Source organism: Heloderma suspectum, chromosome 2 (assembly GCF_057233095.1).
Source record: "Heloderma suspectum isolate Gila_16-S chromosome 2, 16-S_ref, whole genome shotgun sequence".
In the NCBI taxonomy this organism is placed as follows: domain Eukaryota; kingdom Metazoa; phylum Chordata; class Lepidosauria; order Squamata; family Helodermatidae; genus Heloderma; species Heloderma suspectum.
Genome location: NC_139459.1, coordinates 291,382,848 through 291,409,363, shown reverse-complemented (window position 1 = coordinate 291,409,363; position 26,516 = coordinate 291,382,848). Strand labels below are relative to the sequence as shown.

Here is a 26,516-nt window from a genome sequence, read left to right as displayed (position 1 = left end):
CCTTCACTGTGTTTCTGAATAGTTTTTAAGCAATACCAATTCCTTGGAGTTGTGGCAAATAAGGACACATTTTTGTTATGAAAAAGCAAGTGGTAAAACCAGGGCACTCCTTCTGTGATAAGGGCTAAACTGCAAGACACTAGGACAAGTTATTAGTTGTTCTTTCCCTAGAGGTAAGTCATCTGAAAGTGTCATAAGAAATAACAGGCCTTGGCAAGAAGCATTTTCTGCTATTCTGGTGATCTGGGGTCCAAGACTAAAAATAATAGGAACTTAGTAATCACTGCCTTCCAATTATTACTATTTTCTTTGAAAATTACTCCTGTTATTGAAAAATTCTGCAGAGCAGACAAAATGTTGGCAGGTTAGAAACTAAACTTCAGAGAAAGCAAGCAACACGAAGTCAGGCCTTCTAAACAACATATTGCAGCACTCACTACCTGCCTACTACAACTGTATCTGGTTTTATGGTTGCAGTTAAATTATAAATTGTACAGGCTATCCCAGTACAATCAGAAAGCTAGAAACAAAAAGGGAAAAGAGGCTATGGAAGGAAAAGACTCTCTAGTAGTGGTGACCTGCAAGGTTTGTGCAATGTTTGTTTTCTTACCTGAGATCAACATGGCCTACACATGCAACAAGTGAAAGTTGATTACACTGTTGGAAGAAAAAGTAAAAGGACTGGAGAGGCCAGTGTTGACCCTCCAGGGAATAAGAGAAGACGAAGAGTTCTTGGACAGAATGGTGGAACTACAGCAGCAAAGCGAAGTACAGAAGCCAGAAGACCAACAGCAAGCTGAGGCAGAAGAGGAAAAGGCTGAGGTGAGGAAAAATGAAGTAGAGGATGCTCAGTGGAAAGAGGTGACAGTTAGGAGCAGAAGAAGCCACTGTGCACCAGTGGAAGCAGTGGAACTATGGAACTGTTTTCAGGTACTTGAGGATGAGACTGGAGGACAGCCTGCAGAGGAAGAATTATAGGGGACCCCACATGAGAGCAAGCAAGAGGCTGAAGGTCAGTCAAGCAGAGGAAATGAAACCAAGGCCTACACCAAGAAGAGAAGAGGAGGAGGAATGGAAGATTCCTTGCTGCATGGGATTGAAACCCAAGTATGTTGCGAAGACCCATGGACTCACCAGGTATGCTGTCTCCCAGGAGGATGGATTAGAGATGTGACCGAAGGGTTGCCTACACTCATAACGCCCATTGACAGGTATCCCTTTCTTCTCATCCATGTGGGAACAAATGATACCGCCAAGCAGAGCTACGAAGAAATCATGTCAGACTTTGAAGCTTTGGGAAGGAAACTCAAGAACTTTAGGGTCCAGATAGTTTTCTCATCCATCCTTCCAGTAGTTAGAAGAGGGATAGAAAGAGAAAGGAAACTACTCCAGGTGAATGACTGGCTGCGAAGGTGGTGCCGACACAAGAGATTTGGTTCTGGGAACATGGGCTATACTTCCTGGAAGATGGACTGTTGGCAAGGGATGGGTTGCACCTCATAAAGACTGGGAAGAATGTGTTTGGCCACAACATGAAGAACTTCATCAGGAGGGCTTTAAACTGAATCCTATGGGAGACGGAGATGTAAAGGTGGGGGTAACAGTGGATGAAGGCTCATGCACCACAATGGAGATAACAGCTCTAATAGCACCCAATAATAGTCTTCAAAAACATGTAGGAAGAAAGCCAGACTATAAAGCACATGGTCTTTGATGTCTATATACAAATGCCCAGAGTATGGGAAACAAAAAGAACAAACTTGAACTCTTCATATGGGAGGGAAATTTTGACTTGATAGGTGTAACTGAAACTTGGTGGGATGACTCCCATGACTGGAATACAGCAATTGAAGGATATAACTTGTTCAGAAAGAACAGAAGGAACAGAAAGGGAGGAGGAGTTGCACTATAGGTTAAAAATGTCTATCTCTGCACAGAAATACAGGAGGATAGCTTTGTAGCCCCACCGAGAGCATCTGGGTTAAAATAAATGGAGCAAAGAATAAAAGGAACATGGTGGTCGGAGTCTACCAGGAGCCACGCAATCAAGGAAAAGATTAGAATGAAACTGTTGAAAAGCAAATTGCCAGTGTTTCAAGGAAGCAAGATGTAGTAGTAATGGGGGACTTCAATTTCCCAGATATTTGTTGGGAGACAAATTCTGCAAAACATGGCCCCTCCAAGAGATTCCTGACTTGTGTTGCTAATAACTTCCTCCTACAGAAAGTGGAGAAAGGAACTAGAGGATCAGCTATCCTTGACTTGATCCTAACCAACAGAGATGACTTAGTGGATAAAGTAGCAGTTACAGGAACTCTGGGGGAAAGTGACCATGTTATACTTGAGTTCTTGGTTCTAAAAGAAGCAAAAGCCAAGCGTAGCCAAATGCGTACCCTGGGAAAGCCAATTTTAACAAACTCAGAACAATGATAAGTGGGAGTTCTGGTCGGAGCCATGTTGTCTTGGTAGTGACCTGTGGAGCTCCACAGGTTGCTTATCTCAAACAGCTATGAAAAGGTTGAGAAACCTTTTTAAAATAAAATTAAAAGGTTAATTAAATTAAAATTCTCCTGGAATTAAAAGGAGAATCTTACAGTACCATCCGGTTGAAATCTGGGAAGAACAGCGGCTTTTGCGGCGCAGGAGAAGGACTGCAATCTAAAGTCAGTGGCCAGAGTATCATCTACTGAATGCTGTCTGAAACGCCTAGCAATTAGGAGACTACAAGACTGATGAACTCCAAAAAATATCTGTGAGCTTAAACTACCAGAAATATCTGGGGACTGGCACTTAAATCTAATTAAACGTTTGTCTTTTCTGTTTCTGCAACTATACTTGCTTGTTGTGCTTCTGGAAGTGGAGGATGGCAGTATCAAAGGGAAAAACAAAAGGTCTGGGAACGCCACCTACCCCCCCAACTGCTCCCCTGGCAAAGGTTTCTAGAAAGGCCGGAGGGGAAGAGGAGTTGCTTGCTTTGATAAAAACTATGGCTTCTCAGCTATCAGTGCAGTCAAAGAAGCTTGAAACAATCCAGGACTCAATCACTGCCCTCCAAGGGGCTGTGGATTTAATTAATATCTCTCTTCAAAAGATGGAAACGAAGGTTAATGCGCTTGAAGATCGAGTTATTGCTCATGAATCTGCTATGCAAGCTTCGCACAATACTTTGTCTGCTTGAATTTCCCAACTGGAGGCTTTTACACACAGAGCAAACCTTCGTATTCTGGGTATTAAAGACTTAGCTGCTGATGTATGTTTGACTGAATTTGTGGATAAACTTTTGTATGAGTTATTGGTTTTGCCATCTGATTTTTTACTGGATATTGAGCATGCATATTGCGTTCCTGGCTCAATACATGGCACTAAAGGGACTTCTGGGACTGTTGTTGTGCAGTTTGCACGAGTTTCTACAAAAAACTATCTTCTGTGTCTGTCAAGAGAACAAGGTGAGCTGCGGTGGGGACCAGCAAATGACAAGATTACGCTCTTTCCTGATTATACTAAAGAAATTGCTGAGAGAAGAAGGCAATACACCAAAGCGAGAAGTTTGGCAAAGCAAAATAACCTGAAATATCGTATTAAATATCCTGCTACATTTTGCATTCTTTTTGAAGGCCAGATGAAAAAGTTTCTAAATCCTGACGCGGCTGAATAATTTCTCGTTGGTGTTAACATTAAAACAAGGGAGCCAACTTTCCCAGCCTCCTGAGTTGGAATTTAGCCATTTATACTATTCCTCTGAAGTCTTGTTTGGGGCTTAGCTGACAGGATGTTTGGGAAGTTTGCCAGATTAAATGTTTGCATATTTTTGTTTTCTTTCCCCTTTGTGTGTATGTGAATGTACACATTTAAATACATTTTTAGATATGATATTACTTAAATAAATAAATGGTTTGTTTTTACTTTTTATTTTTTACTTTTTAATCCTTCTCTTAAATTTCTTCTTTTTCTTCTCCTCCCCCCTTTTTAATTATCATTAATATTAGTATTACTATCATTATTATGGGATTATGACTATTATTATTTCTTGTTGGTTAAACTTTTAATGTTTACTAATATGTGTCAATGGAATGGTAATATATGGTTAATGGAAATGGATTGTTTGCTCCCGTTTATTTGTTATAAGACTGAGGTTATAACACTGAAAGACAAGGCTCACAGTTTATGGAGCAGCAGATTGAAGATTTGATAATATTTGCAATGTTTGGAAGAATGCTGTATAGGTATAATGTGCAACTGGACTTATCTTTGGATATTTGGTTTGCTTTCACAGAGGCTTACATATAATCTTTTTTGTTCTTCTTTCCCTTTCTTTTTTTCTCTTCTTCTTTTGCTTTCCTCCTTTTTTCTTTTTCTTCCCCATAATACTGTAATGTTGGAAACTGTAGATTTTGACTATGTTGTTGGTATTGTTTATTTCACTTATAAAAAATAAAATAAATACAGATTAAAAAAAAGAAAAAAGAACAACAAGTAAGGTCCCATGGCAAGCGACTCTAATGAGAAAAGGAGTCCAGGATGGGTGGGAGTTTTAAAAAAGGAAATTCTAAAGGCACAATTACAAACAATTCCAACAAGAAAAACAGTGGAAGACAACAGAAGAAGCCAATGTGGTTTCACAAAAAGCTTAGACATGACCTGGAAACAAAAAAGCACACATATAGGAAGTGGAAGGAAGGCCAAGCTACAAAAGAAGAGTACAGGCAGGTAGCACAGAACTGCAGAGATGGCGTCAGGAAGGCTAAAGCTGAGAATGAGCTCAGGTTAGTGAGGGATGCTAAAAACAACAAAAAGGCTTTCTTCAGATATGTGCAGAGTAAAAGACAGAGGAAAGAAATGGTGGTTCAACTATTAAATAAGGATGGCAAAATGATAAAAGATGACAGAGAAAAGGCAGAGGTGCTCAATTCCTACTTTGGCTCAGTCTTCTCCCAAAAGAGGGTCTATGACCCCCCTGGTGAAGGTGAAGTACAGGCTGAAGGGGCAAGATTGCAGCTTGAGATCAATAGGCATATGATCAAGGAACACTTAATTACTTTGAATGAGTTCAAATCTCCAGGGCCAGATGAACTGCATCCTACAGTCATAAAGGAACTGGAAGAAGAACTCTCACAGCCACTGTCTATTATCTTTGAGAAATCATGGAGGACGGGTGAAGTCCCAGATGACTGGAGAAGAGCTAATGTTGTCCTTATCTGCAAAAAGGGCAAACAGGAAGAACCTGGGAACTACAGACCAGTCAGTCTGACATCAATCTCTGGGAAAATTCTGGAGCAGATCATAAAGCAATCAGTCTGTAAGCACCTTGAAAACAATGAAATGATTACCCGAACCCAACATGGATTTGTCAAGAACAAATCCTGCCAGACTAATCTGATCTCATTCTTAATCAGGAAACCTCTCTTGTGGACTGTGGGAATGCTGTGGACATAATATACCTCGACTTCAGCAAAGCTTTCCACAAAGTGCCCCATGATAGCCTGATGAGCAAACTAGCTCAAAGTGGGCTAGATGAAACAACTATCAAGTGGATCCACTGTTGGCTACAGAATCAGATTCAAAGAGTGCTTATCAATGGGAACGTCTCAAATTGGGTAACAAGCGGGGTACCATGGGGCTCAGTCCTGGGCCCAGTGCTCTTCAACATTTTTATTAATGACTTGGAGGAGCAGGTGCAGGGAATGCTTATCAAATTTGCAGATGACACAAGATTGGGTGGGATAGCTAATAATACCCTGGAAGACAGAAACAAGATTCAAAGTGATCTTGATAGGCTGGAGCGCTGGCAGAAAACAAGAGAATGAAATTTAATAGGGATAAATGCCAAGTTCTGCACCTAGGAAAAAGAAACCAAATGCAGTTAAAAGATGGGGATACATGGCTCAACAACACTACAAGCAAGAAAGATCTTGGAACTGTTGTCGATTACAAGCTGAACATGAGCCAATAATGTGATGTGGTTGCAAAAAAGGCAAATGCTATTTTGGGCTGCATTAATAGAAGCATAGCTTCCAAATCCCGGGAAGTACTAGTTCCCCTCTACTCAGCACTGGTTAGGCCTCCTCTGGAGTAGTGTGTCCAGTTCTGGGCACCACACTTTAAGAAGGATGCAGACAAACTGGAGAGGGTTCAGAGGAGGGCAACGAAGATGTTCAGGGGACTGGAAACAAAGCCCTATGAGGACAGACTGAAAGAACTGGGCATGTTGAGCTTTGAGAAGAGAAGACTGAAGATAGCACTCTTCAAGTACTTGAAAGGTTGTCCCAGAGAGGAAGGCCAGGATCTCTTCTCCGTCATCCCAGAGTGCAAGACATGGAATAATGGGCTCAAGTTACAGGAGGCCAGATTCCGGCTGAACATCAGGAAAAACTTCCTGATTGTTAAAGCAATATGACAATGGAACCAATTACCTAGGGAGGTGGTGGGCTCTCCCACCCTGGAGGCATTCAAGATGAATCTGGATGGCCATCTGTCATGGATTCTCTGACTTGGATTCCCACATTGAGCAGGGGTTGGACTTGATGGTCTTATAGGCCCCTTTCAACCCTACTATTCTATGATTCTATGATATACCAGGTTGCTTATGCTACCTGTGAAGTTCTGCTTTCCAGCAGCACATCTTAGAAAACACCTTCTCTCATATAAGCCAGCCTAGCTATTAAGATCAAGTCAAAAAGCCTTGCTTAGAGTTCTGCACCTAAGAGAGATCCATTTAGAACTCCTTGCTAGGAGAGCCTTATGTCAACATACAGCCTACCAGACTTGGTAAAGAAACTATATTCCTCAAACTTTGGAGAAAGATGAGGTATGCTAGCAAGCAGAACATTCCTCTATAGGAGGAGTGGGGAATGGGTGTCCCTCCAGATGTTGTTGGACTACAACTCCCATCAGCTCAAGTTGGTATGATCCCTGCTCTATAACATTCTAATAGATTTAGCAACAATGGGTTCTGTGGCATATTTTTAAAACTAAAATGTTTTGAAGATTAATTTTTTAAGAGAATGCAGTTACTGCATTCATACAATTACTCCATTCATACAATTGTATTTGGGTGTATGCCACTTTGTGCTCTAATTACTGAAAGGTGGTAACCTTTTAAAATACATATATAATAAACCAATTTCAAAGAGGATTTTGGGCCTGTTATAACTGAAACTGAGATGGATAAATATTTGTTGTTGTTTTTAATCATCTGGACTGACAATTTGCAGATGTGGAATGTATTTATTTTAAATTTGTCTTTCCAGTTTGTATTCCTCTATATGCTTTTAAAAGCCTCAGAACAGACTGCATGTTTCAATGTCCTCTGCATTGAAAATTCACATCAGGGGTGAAGACTAGGCTAGAACACTAGGATCTTCAGTGTGCGAGTTAGAAGCCAGGAATTCTAAGTATCATTTGGAAGTGAATAAGAATTGCCCTTGATAAAGAAGATGCAGCTGTCTTTTTTGTCTTTGCTTTGGCTTTTACAGGTATGTAAATCCTTTTTGTTGCTGTTGAATAATCAAAACCATCTCTCAAGAGTTCTGGTACAGTTGTCTCTGTGATTTATTAGAAATAGAGATACAACATATGGGATAGCACAAAGACACCAGACGTGAACGTAAAACTTTCCTCCAGATATGAACATAAAATACAATTATACTATGGCAAAATGTGGTAGGCCAGAATCACACCAATACAATGGCATTATGTAATACTGGCTGAAAAAGATGCGTAAGATTTTGAATCCTATTTTTTTTTTTAACATGCTGGAGTTCAAGTGCTGGACTATATCACTTTCCAAACTGCAACACTATTTTTTTTAAAAATGTAAGAATTTGATTGCAAAGGTTTGGGTCCAAAGATCCCCCTGTGAAAGCAGAAAAGCATGGAAGATGTTGAAAATGTTAATTGATTCACTGTGTTCTGAAATATTACAATAAATGCTGCTGGATAGTCTGCCAAGTTAAAGCTTAGAAACAAATCTGTCCAAGAGAATTGTAATAGTTTTGACTTTGCCTTAATATAGGAAAGCAAATGAAATGCTCCACTACAAACTATGGATGGGATCCAAAGTTATTCATGCAGACACCGTGTGTGGAGAGAGGAGGTGCCAATTTCTCACTGAGCAGGAGCCCCCTATGTATCCCGAAAAGCCGTTCTATAGGATTAGGAGACCCAAGCAATGCTGGGGACAGCACTACAATTTGGGAAGAAAATCTATGCATGGAAATGCCTTCTGCCAATGAGTGGGCATCTTTGGATCCAGTTCATAGCTTGCAGTATAGCAGCCTCCCCCAACTGGTGCCTTCCAGATGTGTTGGACGGCAGCTCCCAGAATTCCCAGCCAACATGGCCATTGGCCATGTTGGCTGGGAATTGTGGGAGCTGCCGTCCAACACATCTGGAGGGCACCAGGTTGGGGGAGGCTGCAGTAGAGCATTTCATTTACTGTACAAGTAAACACTACTAAGGCAAATACAACTCAAAAACTATTAGAAGTATCTTGGAGGGAATAAAATTGTTTCTAAGCTTTAACTTGGCAGAAAGGCCAGCAGTTTTTATTGTAATATTTGAGCACACAGTGAAACAATTAACATTTTCAACATCTTCAGCCCCTGAAAACAAATGAAAAGCCCTGAATGAAGAGAGGAAGGGGATGAAAAACAGGAAGAGGGTGTGGGAAGTAAGGACTTCCAAGTAAGTTCGAAACCCCATCACAAGGAAATTGTTATTCTTCAAATCCTACATCTGTTGTAAAATATTAAATAAGGTACCAGGGTTCAGAATTTGGCATCTGAAATTTAAGCAGCCTTTGACAGCTATCATATTATGTAAGGGTTTTGAGCTGGGGGAGGGGAAGAACCTGTCTCAGTTTTTCCCCTGATGAAGAGCCGAGATTAGAAACACATTGCTCATTGACTGTCTTTTGTTGCCACCCTTCTATATTACTCCATAAAAAGGAGTCTCTTCAAGCCCCAACTGATCAAGTAATCTTATCTGTCTCTTGCCATTACTGCCAATTCTTACCAGGGCGTAAAAGGACTCAGGATTCAATGCTAAGGCTGTAAGCCTTGAAACACTTTCCTGGGAGTAAGCCCCACTGACTACCATGGAACTTACTTTTGAGTAGGATAGTTCTGCAAAGGATAGTTCTGCAAAAATCACGAGACTATATAAATCTCTTAGGGAGAATAGTTATAGCAAAGAAATGAGCATCACTGTTCTTTTAACAGGGGAGAGACTCCAAGCACTATTATTTATCACGCTAAATATTTTGTACTTGATATGCAACAAGCACGTGAAAAGAGCAGACATGAGGGAGAACAGGATATTTTTAATCAACCTGTTTGAATCTGAATCTGTGTCTACAGAAAAGCAACCAGATCACTGAACAGTTAAATTAACCATGATCATGCAAATGAAGCTGGTTTTAGAATGTATGTCTGTGCAAAGTACTTTAACAAGATCAATTTTCCTTTCTAATACTCAAATTTTCACTTGCATTCCTGTCTTTTTAACCTAGTCTTTTACATTTCTTGATGTGCTATTGTTTTAACATTTTTAATGGTTTTATTAATGGCATTTTGTTTTTGTGGTTTTATTATTTTACTTTAAATTAGTTATTTTTGGGGGGGAAGGAGAAAGGAGAATAAATAAATAATATTGCTGTTAAGAAATTCAAAGGCGAGTACCAGGGGATGTAAATTATCAAAATAAGTATAAGAGATATATAAAGGAAGGTGACTTTTACAGAGGCAATGCATCTAAGGATTAAATTACAGTTTTGCCACACTGTGACCTGATTTATCCATTCTGAGGAATCTACAATGGACAGGGCTGGTGTCAAGGGAAGGTATGGTTGGGCACCTGTCAAGGGCCACAACCACAGCAGGGGCCACTGGCAAGAGCCCCCTGGAGTTGCTCCTGCTGTTCATCAATGCAACTTGCTTCTCACTCTCGTACAGACAATGGTGGTGGGGAGAATGAGGAGTAGATGCCTCTGCCTACTTCCTCACTGGCTCTCTGCCTGTCAAGCAGGCAAGTGGTAGCAATGATGAGAAAGAGGCGGCAGTGCAATTGTGACAATGGTGATGAGAAGGCAGACTCACTGAGGGAGGGGCCCATGGATGGTGTCTTGCCCGAGAGCCCACAAGAACCTGGAGCTGGCACTGACAATTGGATATAGCCAGATGAAAATGAACTGCAACTCTGCTGACAAAACATCACAATCACATTTCAAAAGAATTCATGTGAGGAATGGTAGGTGGAGGGAATGGGTGGAAGGTTTAGCAGGATGGTTTAGTAGGAAAGTGAAATTGAAATTATCTGTGAAACTATATGGTAGACAAGTCACAATATGCCTCCCTTGGTTTGTACAGGCATGGAAATACTTTCTCTGTTACAGAATAGAGGTTTTACTAAAAGGAAAAAAAAACCAGGAAATTTGCTGAGCATGTCTCCAAAACAGTTTATAAACAGCTTACTAGCAATTAATCCTCAAGACTAATGTATTAATTTGAGTGTTTGCATGTTTTTTTGTTTGCTGAAACATACATATTGAGTTGACGGAAGAGGAGGCAGTTGGAGGGAAGGCCAAGGAGAAGGAGGATATAATAATCTTTTTCTAGACAACAGATCAGGGTTTTAGCAATAGAAGCACAAAGGAAATGGCAACATTTCAGAGAAGTTGAGGAAGAAGAAATGGCTGGTTCTGGTAATGGGCTGGATGCAGAAGTAGAAAGAAAGGCTAGAATCTTGGATGAACCAAGGTTGCATACCTGTGTGCTGATTTATACTTTTAACATGCAAAGAATTTTACAGCTTGCGTACAAACTCAGATTGTATGATTCACACAGTTTTTTTTTAATTAGGTGGTCTCATTCCATTTCAGCATACTAGCTAGAGGCTTTTAAAATGCTTCCTCTCTGGGGCTTGTGTAAAATCTAGGCATATACCGAGCATAACTCATCAACCAGATCAGCGGATTCCTGCAAGGTTCAAGGGTCAGAACCTTGCAGGAATGGGAACAGAAACTGGGAGCAAGTAGAAGCAGTTCCCGAAGTGACTAGCCTTCAGCAGAAACAAGACCTCTGGGGACCATGTGGAAGTTTCACTCAACAACTATTGTATTAAAAAGCCATGAAGTTCTATGAAGCTATAACTCAAGTCTCAAGCTATTTTTTTAAAAAAAGATATTCCACAGGGATTAATTAAAACCAGATGTGAGAAGACATTTTCACTGGCACTTTCAAAATTCACTATCATTTCTAAAACCCCAAAATAAAACTCTTGTTACTTTTTTTTAATTGATCAGTGAGTAAACTGCCATTTTAAAGAATTGCAATGAGTGCAATCAAAAGATAAGCAGATACATAATGGTGACATTGAGTTTGCCCAATGAGCCGGTTCGCGCCATCAAAACAGCCCACCATGTCTTCTTTAAGTGTGCTGGCTGGCATTTTGCATATTCAGCCCCTATCTGTTGTAGGGTTATGTGAGGGTTGTTTAACCCTCACATAAGCCATAGTGGCTGGGTTCAGATGCAACAACCCCCAGTTGGGGCTTGCACATACAAACTGCTGGCCACTACATGCAACAGCCCATGGTGGGCTCTTCTAATAATGCAAACCAGGTCACTGTGTGGCAAAAATCTTGGGCGGGCAGGAAACTTGCACCAAGAACACAATAAGCTGCTTGATCCGGGTGTATCTATAATGCTGAATCTATACAGTAAGCTCTACTTCTGCAATTCAGAGTCTTGTCTTTATCCATTTGTCACGTGGTGTCTCTCTTTTTTGCTAGCCATTTTAAAGAGATAGAAATATTGTTAAAATACTTTAGAAAATCTTACTGAGAAAAAGGGCAAGAAGAACTGAAGAACTGGCTTGCTGGGACAGACCAAGGTCTATGTAGTCCAGAAGTCTGTTTCCAGCACTAGCCCGCCAGATGCTTCTGGGTGTTAACAAGCAGGGCATGAAAGTTTGGCTACAGCATCTGCTATTCAAAACATACCTGTGGGACCTGCAGGGTATCCCCTCCCCCTAACAGGAGTGCTCCTGGATACTGACCAGTGCCAGCTCCACAGTTCTGTGGGCCTGTGGGCAAGACACCGTCAACAGGCTCCCTTCCTCAGTGAGTCCACCTTCTCACCACCATTATCACCAGCTGCTGTTGTTCCTCATCTGCTTTCTCAATATTGCTACCACTTGCTTGCTGGACAGGCAGAGTACCAGTGAGCAAATAGGCAGTGGCATCTACTGCTCCTCCTTTGCACCACCATCACTGTCTGGGGCAGAGTGAGAAATAGGGGAACAAGGAGGTTGCAGTGGTGAGGAGGAGGAGCAACCCAAGGGGGCTCTTGTCAGACAGCTCCTGTTGTGGGGCGGGCCCTTGGCATGCCAGCCCTGCTATTGACCATGCTCAGGCTGTTTTAGGGTGTGTGGGGGGGTGTTGCCCCTTTACGTGGCTTTTTATGGGTGGTTTTTTTAACTTCTGCAAAGTGTTGGGCTCCCCAAGTACGCTTATAGGTCCCTTTTGTTTGTCAGTGGCGCCATTTAATTCAATTTCTTGTGCCACTCACCGCCTAAGTTCACTATTAGACAGAGTAATTTAATGAGCTTCTGCCACGCACTGAAGACTTGGTTGTTCAGGCAGGCATTTGGGGTGGGTTAGGGTATTTTTAGAATATGATGTTTTAATGGTTAATTCTACTGTTTTAGACTGTTGTACTGTTGTACATCACCCAGAGTAGCTGGATGACCGGCCAGATGGGCAATCAAGAAAATAAATAAATAAATGAATGAATAAATAAATAAATAACTCTGCTTTGTATACCACATGCCAAAGACAAAAAGCAGCAAAAGGCTGTCATCTTCATACACAGGGGCAACACCACACCTGGAGTTTTGGGGAGGGTTTACTTATCAGGTGGTGCAAATGCTGATAGTCTCTGCCCCAGTTCTAATGTTAGGATGCCATATTAACTGCTGCACCAAAAATGGCTGTTTTGCGTTACGACAGGCAAAGCAGACTCATAGGATACCCAGTAGTAATTGCATGCCTAGATCCTACAGGTTTTTGTTTGTAGTTAAGTGTTCTTTACTTTACCTAGGGTGTTGTCCTAGTCATTTTACTGTTCAGCAGTGAAAGTGATTGCAGCAGTGCCTACAGACACTGCTGACAAGCATCTGCGACACATCCAGGGTAAGCAACTGGTTTGCAGTTTAAAGCAGACACATCTCTTTTTTGAGGGAAGGTAATACTTCTTATACAACAAACTTTGTAACTAAAGAGCCAAGACGTTCTTGAGTCATAAGGCAGTGGAAAAAAATGTGGTTACCCTTATTTTGAGGAGAAAAATTGCACTGTAATAACGGTCTTCTGGTCATAACTCCAAACCAATTTCCTGTAACAAAAATGTCAAACTTCAACATTAATCCTCAATGAAAAGAGCTTTACAAAAATCAGACCAAAAAGACTGAGGTTTACATTGGTCAGTACCAGGGCCACATACAATGTCTAAGAATAAAACTGTAAGACACTTGGTAACAGGACTGGCGTTGGCACCAGGCATCTTTGGGGAGCTGCTGATGCCTGCCCTGGGCTCTCTTAAAAAAAGATTCTGCCTGGCACTCTGAGCAGCACCAGGTGGTTGAGCTACTGGAACAGCAACGCTTGCGTGAGAACTGTTAAGAAACACTGTAAAGCAGCCTTCCCTAGCCTGTTGCCCCCCAGACGTTTTGACTTCAACTCCCATCAGCCCCAGCCATCATAGTCAATCATCAGGAATGCTGGGAGCTGTAGTCCAAAACATCTGGAGGGCACCAGGCTGCTGTAAAGCGTATGCTAATCACATTTATATCCAGGCCCGGGCCAACATGTCTTGCTGCCTCGAGCGAGGTGCTGCTACTGCCTGCCTGCCTTGCACCCCTTTCCAGCAGCAGGGCTCCCACAAGAGGTCAGCTGAACCATCATGAGACCCTGCAGCTACAAGCCCCTGCAGCCATGGTAAGGAGAACCGGCAGAGCAACCTGCAGATCGCCACTGTGGGAGAATGGCTGGCGGGGTTCTCCAGAGCACCAACTGGAGGTGGCAGGGAGGCAGCGGCAGGTCTTTCTGGCAGGGGCGGCTCAGAATGGCACAATTTGCCGTTCTTCCCGTGCTGCTGCCTGATGCGGGCGCACAAGCTCACACAATGACAGGGCCGGCCCTGTTGATATCCAACCTTTCCTCCAAGGAGTTCACTGCAGAGCATGTGAATGTACGAAAAGCCCTTGCTGAAGCAGGCCAAGGAAGCTACCTTCCTCCACTGTATTCCCCCAGCTTTATAGGCTCCTTTTCAGTATCATGGCTGACACCCACTGAAAAATTAATTCTCAATTACTTTATCTAAGCCTTTTTAAAAGCTATCCAAGTTAGCGGACATCTCAGTGAATTATTTATTTATTAAAGCATTGTTAAATCATGAGTTAATTATGTATTGAGTGAAATACTTCCTTTTGTCTGTGCTGAGTGCACTCTCCCATATATTTCATTGGGAGATCCCAAGTCCTAGTGTTACAATAGGGGGGAAAACCTCTATCCGGTGTATTTATACCATGACCTCTATCAAACTCTCCTAAATATTTCCCCTAAACTAAATAAGCTATAATTACTGCAGCTTTCCCACATAGGGAAGGCACTCCATCACCACCTTGATAATTTTGCCTGTACCTTTTCCAAGCTATAATAGCTTTTTCAAAAAGACCAGTGACCAGAACTGTACACAGTATGGTATCTGTGGCCATACCACAGATTGATATAGAAGGCATTATGATACTGCCAGTTTTATTTCCAATCCTTTTCTTAATAATTCCAGCACAGCATTTGCCTTTTCTTTTGCCTGCCATGATACACTGAATTAAGCTGCCCACCCAAGATCTCTTTCCTAGACAGTCACAACCAATTCAGACTCTAGCATATATTTGAAGTTCAGTAGTTGCTTACACTGACCTGGTTCACACAACACAGCTGGCTCATCGTGGGTTATTTAACCCACAATGAATTGTGGTGCATCCTGGGTGTTGCTGCCGCTGTTTTGAATACGCAACCCCCCATTGGGGTGATTGGGGGTTGCGCCATGTTGTGTGAACATGGCCATAGTGGATTATTCAAGGGTTATACAACCCTCACATAACTCTCGATTAGTAGTACAGTCATGTGAGGGTTATTTAACCGTCAAATAACCCATGATGGCGGGGTTTGCACAGCATGGTACAACCTGGTTGCCCCAATTGGGGGTTCCACATTCAAAATGGCGGCTGCACACACCGCAGCTCATTGTAGGTTAAATAATTTAAATAACACAAGATGAGCTGGCCATGTTGTGCAAACCAACCCACTGAATCTCATTTGTTATTCTCTTTCCCTTTCACCCAGTTTGGAGAGATCCTTCTGGAGTACAAGGCTTATCCCTCTCAGTCCTACAATAATCCTGAGAGGTAGGTTAGTTTAAGACACCGAGGCTTGTTAAAGGCTACATACTGGACTGCATAGGGGTTTGAACTTGGCTTTCTCCTGTGCACACCCAGTTAACTTGCTCTGGTTAAGTTCTCTAAGAGTGATGAGAATACTGATGTCTCTGATAAATTATAACTTTGCAACAACAAAATGTCCACCAAAACCACACATTATTCCACTATTCCATCCATCCATATTCCATAAGGAAGCTTTGTGCGCTTCAATCAATCAGCCGTCATCATCTATACATATTCTGAAAAGGTCAAGGGACAAAGGGAGGAATTAGCTGTGGATTATTTACAAAATAAAAACCCGGATTATGTTAAAGATGCAACGAGCTTGATAGATGAGGGAGGTGGCAGAGAATTCATATGACTAGCCTTCCAGTTAACCACTTCTCCACTGACCTAGGGCAAGTAACCATTTCTTCCAGGAAAGCAGCTTGCTAAACCCTCAAGTACATTTTTGGTACTTGCCTGCAAGGCAGCTCAAGACCAATCACTGGCAAACGAAAGGGTCTCGACATCCTAAAGGTTAAGTAAGCTGGTCATCAGTGCTGTGGTTGGCAATGTACCACAAGTAGTATTATTGTACTTATGAGAAGCACTTGAATACTTCAGAGTTTCCCATACTGGCTTTAAAAAAACCCAACAAATTATTGCTATATTGATTTAAGATCCCATACATGGCTTTATGTCCAATACATCCGCTGTAATTACTTTAAAGAATCTATTAGAGCTTAATAATTGCTCTTTAAGGAAAACTGCCAAACATCTTCCAGCTGAAAAAAGACCCATGCTATTTATACTAGTTACAATAAAATAAATCCTTTCAACATATCCACAAGAACATCTACACAATACTTCTATGTTAGGATACAAGACAAAGGTATTTACTGTAGAAGAAAAACAGGTTGGATGCAAACGATGCCCTTCTACATATGTACAGTGCATTCCACTCAGTGAAGGGCTGATTTTCACCTTGTGCTAGTGTACCAAATGAAGCTAAATCCAACAATGTTCCTCTGCTTGCACAAGCACGGAGGCTGCTATAAAATCTATTACAGGGGCCAAGAAGCACTTTTGGGGAAATGACGTTGATGGAACTCAATATTAAAGAAAAAAGGGACCCCCCTCCCACCTGGAAAGCTTTGTGGGGAGGAGGCTGGATAGAATGACCAAACCAGTGGGGGAGAGAGCAGGGAAGCTCGCAGGGTGGTGAAGGGAGGTGGAGAAAAACATCCAAACACTGACTATGGGAATGAGTCTCTTTCGTACACACCTATGTGTTGTTAGATCACAGTCACTGAGAATGAGCGCAGCACTTCAGTTTTAGTGCAGAAGCTATTCATGTATTCTCCTATATCAGACTTCCCCAATCTGATGTCCTCCAGGTGTTTTGGACTACCACTCTCATCAGCCCCAGCTAGCACGACTAATGGTCAGGGATTATGACAGTTGTAGTCCAGGACCTCTGGAGGGCAGATGGGGCAGGGGAGCAGGTTGGGGACAGCTGCTCGATATGATGGCAGTAAGGTAAAAAATATGAGGTAGTCCACAAACAACACACATGAGCATAGTAGACTTTTTATACGACAATAACACCGCCATAGAAAAATATATTTAACCCATGAATGACCCAAGTCAGTCAGCAAAGGCATATGACTAAATAGCTTGGCATTCCTTATTCCTGCAGACAGAGGATGTTATATAAGGATAATAAAACCAAGGTAAGACCTCGATTGTGTATAGAAGCGCACAGTAGGCAAGAGCAGCAGCAGTTGCTACTTAAATTTCACACCTGGCGTGCAGACATGCGCGTGCGCACACACACGCACGCACAGCTTTTGAGTAAAACACTTGCATTTTCCCCACTGAAACTGGCCTACTCAAAGATAACAATGTATCCATCTTGCATCTGTTATTCTGTGTGACCTGCATAACAGCAAAATGCTACATATGCTGAGGGCACAATATAAAAAGATGTGTGATAGTAACTCTACTATGTGTGTTTTTATAGCTTTACTAATTGTATTAGCACTGGGCTGTATTTTTTTGAGCAGCGTCTATTTTAGGTAAGATGTAGTAATAAAAATATTCTCAACTGCTAAAGATAATATAAAATATTAGTCTAACTTGTTCATTCGGGGCAATTAGAGAAGAAAATAACTCTTGCCAAAAATGTCTCCAAAACCTAAAACACAGCAATATAGTGTAATTCACTTGTAATTACACTTGTAATTCAATTTGATTCAGTACAGCAGTCACTCAAATATTAGCTAAGAATTAAAATGCAATGTGTTGACTATAATTGTAATGGCAGCAGGAAAATCATTAGCTAATTTGTTGTTCATGCAGATCTCCTGTACGTGAGCAGGACCTCATCTGCTATTTAGTTTCAAAAGTCACAACCACCACAATACATCTAGCCGGGTGTGTGCGTGCACGCACTCTTTTTGGTTTTAAGTAGTCTGATGGTAGTATGAAAGAATAGCCTCAAGTTATTACATACCTTTTGATTTGGGTAAGTTGCATTAAAAAATATGAGTTTAGTATTAATCTCTAACACTCCACCCCTCCTGCCCCCTATTCCTGAGTTAAAGAAGCTGAACCAGAGTTCTGTCATTTGTTTAGCCTTTAGGGCTGAAGCACCTTACCTCAGCAGCTTGGGTCTCCTGATGCAACAGAGTCAGACCTGTGAGATCTTCTAAGAAGGAATGCGAGGAATTAAAAACCTTCGCTAGGAAATTAAAGCCTTCTCTTTCATACTGGTCAAGGACCTGCAAAAAGACAAAAACCAAGAGGGAATTGTGTTATTTCTTTTCGGTTATTCCAGAATAAGATCCATAAACCAGACTGTTTGCACCACAGAACAGCGTGGCTGTTAATAAAAAAATAATAAATTTACAAAATAATAAATATGGACTCGTAACTTAATCTTATGTACAATATTTTTTGCATATGCTAAAAGAAAATAATGAAAGTCATTTATACTATCTAAATATGTATTCCAATACTGAACTTTTTAAGGACACACAGTAAATGAATTGCTAATACAGACTTAATCACATCCACTTGTGAAATCCAGCAGTGTCTCCTGCAACCAATGCAGTCTGTTTTCCCAGACTGCAGCTGTATATAACAAGCATTATCTCACTTAATCTCTGAATGAAGCCATTCCAATGAGTGACTCATTACGTTATGGGATATTTTACTTCAGTTTAAGCAAAAAACATTCCTTTTCTTGGCCTGTGTACACTTATGCTTCAATGCATTAAGATTCAGTCCTCTTTTTTGTGGTTGTTAATTTAAATAAAACAAGTGCCATGTATTATTCTTTGAAAAGTCACACCCTTGTCCACCCCTTTAGGAGTAATCAACAGCTCAGCTAGGCCTTGCGTTGCTAAAACCAGGAAACTATATGGAATCTCGCTCAGTTGCAACCATTCATTGGCAAATGTTCAGCAAAAGAGATCTTCCACATACACTCCTATGACATCATTCAGGCACACTGCCTGGGGAATGTGAATTGTTTTTAGCTGACAGTAATATATAGCCACTTATTCAAGGATCCCAGGATCCCAAGTCAAACTTAATACCAGAGGTACATTTTGTCAGACAACTAACTAGTCCAAATTAAACTTCCAAGTAACATGTATGGTAAGGAGAAGAATGAAGAGTCAGCAAAATACAGTAAAATTCAAGAGAACAAGGGACAGGTTTTGAGCTGCACAGAAAAGCAGACACTTCCATCACAACTCTTTACAGGAAATCTTCTACAGAATGGGGCAGGGGAAATCAATATTGACTTAAGGAAATGTCGCTGTTATCAATTCTAGCTGCTGAAGCTATGCAGACCTGGCCCTCTAAGCGGCCTGGATGGGAGAATGCTTGGGAACCACATGTAAACTGCTCTCAGCACCATAGATGAGGAAGAGGGAGCATAAAAAAGAAGTAAAGCACTGGATGTTGGTAGAGGCACTGAGATATGCTGACTCTCTTGACAGTTGCGTTGTGTGCTATTTCACTGGCAGTACCCTGAAAACCTGGCTCAAGAATCTCTTTGGTTGCAGCAGCAACAGCATGGGAAGCTACAGGTAAATTACTAAGGCTCAGGATGGCCACAGAGGGGCAAGAGCCAGTGTATACATGCTTCTTCCACTGATTAGGTTAGTTCTGAGTCTGAACATTTTATTGTATTTGACTAATAGCCATTACAAGTGACATAACTTAAAACATCATGTAATAACAGAAGGTAAAAAGAGCCAAGTCAATGAGTCCACCGCAATAGCATTCAGAGCGACTGCACGAATATGTTTTGCAGCCTTAGTAAACAAAGCTGTTTTGTGTGTAACACAAGGGTCGCAGTCTGACAGTAACCAACAAATCTTCGGATAGATACTTTTACCCTGTAAGGATGCCAAAATCTGTCCCAGGGATCTCTCCCTGAGGTTTTGATATAAATGACAGTACAGTAAATAATGTGAGATGTCCTCTACCTCTCCCATACCACAGATACAGAACCATAGGTTTCTTGGAACATGCCTATATCTTCCATCTGAGAATGGTTTGGAAGCGTTGTTCTGTAAATGAAGTTCTCAAAGAAGCAAAAGGAAGGATTTGCAGGTATTGGGCTCTTTCATGATCCGTTTTAAACAAATAATACCACTGAGAAAAGTTTGAACATATGATTAGATCTCAGTCCTGCCCATTATCTATTCCAGAAATCCAATCCCTCAATTTGTTTTGGCTCCCACTATAGTAAAAATATCTGGTAGGTTTTCGGAGGTTAGCAACTCCTGGTATGACTTAGCCCAGCCACCCTTCTTCATTTGTTCTCTTAAGCAAAGCTTGGGGAGGTGGTCTTCTGGCATGTCCAGGACCCTGTTATAATATAGAAGGGCTGCCTTCTGAGCTCTCGCTCCCACTGATACCATGCCTGTGTCTGCCCTGAGGAAGGGAGCTAGGGTCCCTGGGGGTACTGCCAGTAAGTATCTCAAAAACCTATTATGACAAGCCTCCAAGCTCCTTCAAATTGTTATGCCTGACCTCCAAATCGCAATCCCATATTAGATTTGAGCAACAACCTTTCCAAGAAACACTTTCAGTGCTGGAGCTACCAACCTGCCTCCCCTTGATTAGGTTAGTTGCTCCCTGAAACTACAGCAACATGCAAATGCCTGCCTGATTGCTACACCACTACCCAGCCAACAAACCCACGTGGGTGCCTTGAAGCGTTCCCACCTCCTAGACAGGCCCACCAGTTCAAATACCACCTTGATGACCCCAATTACACCTTTTGTTTTGAATTTTGTTTTGAATTTGTATCGCCATCTATGGGCAGCCAGATTTGAATCAATCAAATGGCCAGAAACCTGCCTGAGCTTTCTTTTCATTCCGCAGAGCAGGGGTGCAGAATCTCTTTCAGCCTGAGAGCTGCATTCAGTTTTGGAGAAGCTCTCAGGGGCTGCATTACAGCCGTGGGCGGGGCTGATGGCAAAAGGGGCAGGGCCAAAAATACCAGCCTATTGTAGCTGAAAGCTCTTCCTGCCAGCAACTGAACCTTAGGAGAGGCATTTAAACCTTTTAGAATGAGGGGAAAACTGCACCAAACAATTGCTGGTGGAGGGAAAGGGGGTCAGACATGGGGAAGGCAACAGAGCCATCTGGAGAACCCCAGAGAGCCGGGTTGAGAGCCCAGGAGGGCCAGATTTGGCTCATGAGCTTGAGGTTCTGCACCCCTGTCACAGAGCCAAATCACTGTCTCTTCATTTCACCCCATCCTGGGCCCAGCCTCTGAGCCATCATGTCTTTTGTACCCTTTGTTTTGAACCCAGTGGGGCTGTTTGCACAACACAGTTGTTGAACTGTGGGTTGTTTGTTGAACTGTGGGTTAATATGTTGTCTGAACCCAGGACATTTTCAACAGGGTGCCTTGTTAACCATGCAGTGTGGCTTATTAACCACCCTGAACAACCCAACAACAAACCATGGGTTTCCAAGGCAGCTTGTTGAAGAAAAATAAGCCACACTGCATGGTTCACAAGCTACCCTGCGGAAAATGCCCTGGGTTCAGACAACACACTAACCCAGGTTGAGACAACTCAACCACTGAGGGTGGATTAGCATGTTATGTGAATCCATTGTATAATTGTCCTGGAGTTCACACAGCAGTTGTCCTTCCTTTCTGCTTTCGCATATCATGCTTGTGGTTCTCGGCTCTAAAAATAACCGGTGTATGATTGGCTTCTAATATCATTCCTTGTGACTCTTTCCCAGTATGGTTCCTTGCTCCACTCTGGCACCTATTCCATGTTTCCAAGGCCAGAGTCCCCCACTTTCCTACTGAACACTTTGCTGCCTCATTCTCCCAGAGAGATCCATTGGCCTTGTACACCCAAAGGGAAGGCTTTAGCCCCAGATAAAGCACCCACTGACACCAAAGCCAGGTTCTACACATAATGTAGTACAACCTCTGAGCTCCCTACTGCCATTTTTGGTGCCTTGCAAAGGACTATGACCTATGTGCGAGTTGTCCATTTGGCATCCAAGGTTGTTGGTGGTGGTCCAGCGGAAAGTCCAGCACATGGGGAATACTAAAGATTTCAAGCCAAGGGTAATAATTTTTAATCTTACTGGAAATTCTAAGGAGGGTGCTGTTGCAGTCCTGTCCTGCTTGTGGTTTTCCCATGGGCAGCTGGTTGGCCACTGTGTGAACAGAATGCTGGACGGGATGGACCCTTGGTCTGATCCAGCAGGTCTCTTCTTATGTTCTTAAGCCCCATTTTTAAGGTTCTCCCTCCAACTTTTATTTTTAACGTAAATTGAGGCAGCTCCAAGATACCTTATAGTGGATCAGCTTAGTTGTTCTAGTTGTGTCAAAACCACCTTTGAAGATATTAGCTTCTGGCTCTTTCTGCACAACTTAGAACGTGATTGTGCCTAAGCAGCCTCTGCCCCATTTTTGAGTTAGGAATTAAAGCTGGGAAATCGGAGTACAAGCTGTGTCCACAGCATATTTCTCACCACATAGTCGGAAGTCATGTCCTTTGGGGTTTTCTTTATACTGAAGCCAGGTAACTGTAACTGCTTATGCTCTATTTCTTCTCCTTTCCTCCTGAATATATAGCTTGGCTGGTATACCAACTCCCTAGAACATGGACTAGTTCTAGGAAGCCTAATGTAACAACAGAAAAATACGATGATTGGGGAAATTAGTGTTTGCCAAATAAGGAGTGGAAGCTGGCACCATGGAAAGAGCGAGGTAGGCGAATGGGATGCTGTGCGACCATGGGAAGCTCAGGAACTGATAGCAATGATGGGCTGCGGGGTGGAAAGAGACAGTTCTCTTCTGAAATGTGCGTGCAAATAACAAAATTTGTAAAAATGAAGTCTATGCTATTGGACTTCAATGAGTGTTTGAGCTAGTTTCCCCAACTTGGAAGTAATTACTCCTCACTCTGGTAGAGTATAGTGCATAAATCTGCTGTGTGTGTACTATATATATTTTATACTACTGTGTGCACACCACACCTCTGGTAGAAGGTTCCCATAGACTTGTTTTTGTCATTATTTATTTTATTTATTTGTTAAGTTTATATCCCACCTTTCATCAAAGAAGCCCAAGGTGGTGTACATGATCCCTCCTCAAGAAGAAGTACAAAACAGAAGGAGGGGAACCCTCAACTACAAATGCTAACCAGCTCAATGGGACCACAAAGTGTGTGATATAATCAAATATAATGCTGCTAGTGATTGTAAGGTTCAATCCTTACAATCACTAGCAGCATTATATTTGATTATATCACACACTTTGTGGTCCCACCGATCTGGTTAGTGTGGGTGTACATTATCCTCCTCTCCATTCTATCCTCACAACAATCCTGTGAGGTAGGTTAGGCTGAGAGTCACTGGGCCAGTTTGCGTGAATGCAGTGAGGGAAATAAGGCTTATTTCCCATGCTGCAAGTGCCGGTCACATGCCAGCTGAATTTCTCTAATTACCCTCACTGACATGGCTTGCCATGTTTTCTGAAGGCATGTCTTGTGTGTGTGTGTGTGTGGGGGGGGAATACAAGCCCTCAAATAGCTCAAGAACAGCCCATTTGAGGACTGCTGCCCCTCAAACAAGCTGCCTGGATCTGGAGGACATGGCAAGCCACACCAGCAAGGGTAATTACGGAAACCTGGTCAGCATGTGTGGCTTGTTAACCACACTGCGATCCTGTGAACCAGGTCAATAACTGGCCCAAAGTCACTCAGTGAGTTTCATGCCCAAGTGTGGACTAGAACACTTGTTTCCGAGTCCAACACTCTAACAACTACACACCCTGGTTTCATGTATACCCACACAAGTTCACATCTGTGCATGAACAAGGATGTATGGCAATGATGCGTACTGCCCCTAAATTTGAAGAAGTTGAGAACATTTTCCTAAGTACTGCTATACCCACCACCACCACCTAATATTTATTTAGCACATTTATCCCGCCTTCAACCATATGGTCTCTAAGTTGTCTGACAAAAGTTAATTGGCATAGTCGTGCCACTACAAAGAAGGCGTACCTGTGGTAGCTACCCAGCTCACCTCAGAAAGAGGGAGCAGCCAGAGCAGAGCCAACCCTGTGGCAGGTGCAATTCCAAACACACAACTGCCCTTGCCTAGATAAGATAGGGATGGAGAAAGAGGAATGGACAAGGGGGATTTTAGTTTGGATGGGAAGGGTTGAGTGAATCAGCTAGAAGCAACAACAGTGAGTTGAGGCTAGAATGGTTCAGAAAAGGCCTCATTAAAATCAGTGGGTCTTGAAGAAAGACTTGAACAAGGGCACAAATGGAGTGGAAGAGTCTGTCCACCGCACAAGGGAAAACATGATAGTAGGCTTGAAGATGGCAGTTAAGGCAAGGTGCATAGGTACTGTCAAATGCTATGACATTGCTGACATGGAAGTATACAAGCTGGGTTTCGAAGAGGCAGAGGAACTCGAGATCAAATCGCCAACATTCGCTGCATCATGGAGAAAGCAAGAGAATTCCAGGAAAACCGTCTATTTCTGCTTCATTGACTACGCTAAAGCCTTTGATTGTGTGGATCACAACAAACGGTGGCAAATTCTGAAAGAGATGGGGGTACCAGACCACCTTACCTGTCTCCTGAGAAACCTGTACGAGGGTCAAGAAGCAACAGTAAGAACCGGACATGGAATAACCGATTGGTTCAAAATTGGGAAAGGAGTATGACAAGGCTGCATATTGTTGCCCTGCTTATTTAACTTATATGCAGAGTACATCATGAGAAACGCCGGGTTGGATGAATCACAGGTCGGAATTAAGATTGCCGGGAGAATTATCAACAACCTCAGATACGCAGATGATACCACCCTAATGGCAGAAAACGAAGACGATCTAAAGAGCCTCTTGTTGAGGGTGAAAGAGGAGAGTGCAAAAGCTGGTTTGAAACTCAACATTAAAAAAATGAAGATCATGGCATCTGGCCCCATCACTTCCTGGCATATAGAAGGGGAAGAAATGGAAGCAGTGACAGATTTTATTTTCTTGGGCTCCAAGATTACCGCAGATGGTGACTGTAGCCATGAAATTAAAAGACGCTTGCTCCTTGGGAGGAAAGCTATGGCAAACCTAGACAGCATAGTAAGAAGCAGAGACATCACCTTGCCGACAAAGGTCCGTCTAATCAAAGCTATGGTTTTCCCAGTAGTAACGTATGGCTGTGAGAGCTGGACTGTAAGGAAGGCTGAGCGCCGAAGAATTGATGCTTTCGAACTGTGGTGCTGGAGAAGACTCTTACGAGTCCCCTGGACTGCAAGGAGGTCAAACCAGTCCATACTAAAGGAAATCAACCCTGAGTGCTCATTGGAAGGAAAGATTCTGAAGCTGAAGCTCAAATATTTTGGCCACCTAATGCGAAGAGAAAACTCTCTGGAAAAGACCCTGATGCTGGGAAAGACTGAAGGCAAAAGGAGAAGGGGACGGCAGAGGATGAGATGGCTAGATAGCATCACTGATGCAATGAATATGGACTTGAGCACGCTCCGGGAGAGAGCGCAGGACAGGAAGGCCTGGCGTGCTATGGTCCATGGGGTCACGAAGAGTTGGACGCGACTGAACGACTGAACAACAACAGAAGACATAGGATCCACGTGGAAATGAACAGAATGGTCCATCTTCCTAGATAGCCGCTCCCTCATCACACAGCTACAGTGCCTGGAGAAATCTTGCACATCTTAAAAAATGAAATAATGGTGGATTGCTAGTAAGGTTAAAGCAGACTGCAATGGGTATAATAACCAATAGAGAAAAGCTAATGGTTCCCTCTAATTGAATTGTATAGGGGTTCTTTTTGGTCTTTTATAAGGGTTGTTACTAGCGAATGTACACACATTGAAAAAATGTTTGAAACATGCATTTCATGCTTTTCTTAACACTATGTTGGTATACACTGCAAAGAAAATTAATTTGACTCTTGGAGAGTTAGGTATTCCAAGAAACTACTTAACAGTCTAACCAGATGTGCAATTTCTTGCAGCTGTCTCTTTATAACATGGTGCATCCAGATGTCCACTTAAAAACTTGGGACTGTGTTCAGTACTGCGACTGTAGCCCTCTTTCCCAGTTGGCATTTTCTTCTAATATGTTGTTATAATTTTGTAGGAAGACCAGCACAGAATGTGTAACGATTTAGGCCAGATTTTAGTTACAGATACACAAAAATCATAGACAACCCTGCATCTCAAACACTAGCATTACTTTGAAAAATGTTATATGCAAATAAAGCAAGCACAAAGCACATGAACACAAAATTTAGTGGCTTAGATCCAAAGATGCATTGTGTGAGCAGAAGAAACTTCCTCCTGTGCATGGGGGGGGGGGAGAAACTGCCAACTTCCCCCTACACTGTGGCCCCTCTACAGACCCTGAAAAGCTGCTCCAGAGGGTGGAAGACCCTCTGGAACGGTGTGAGGTGCAACACAGTAAACTACAGCATATGTGTGTAAAATTGGTAAAACACTCACAC

At 42.3% G+C, this 26,516-nt stretch overlaps 1 protein-coding gene across 3 annotated transcripts in view; it reads right to left on the bottom strand.

Moving 5' to 3' along the window:
- Positions 1-26,516, bottom strand: part of ATG7 (autophagy related 7) — a 183,134-nt gene that overhangs the window by 77,736 nt on the left and 78,882 nt on the right. For all 3 annotated transcript variants that reach the window (XR_014788511.1, XM_084839861.1, XM_084839860.1), the window contains exon 17: positions 18,140-18,262. Coding sequence is in view for 2 of the 3 variants with exons in the window: in XM_084839861.1 (XP_084695987.1) it covers positions 18,140-18,262 (123 nt within the window). In the remaining variant the exon portion in view is untranslated. The remainder of the gene's footprint in view (positions 1-18,139; positions 18,263-26,516) is intronic.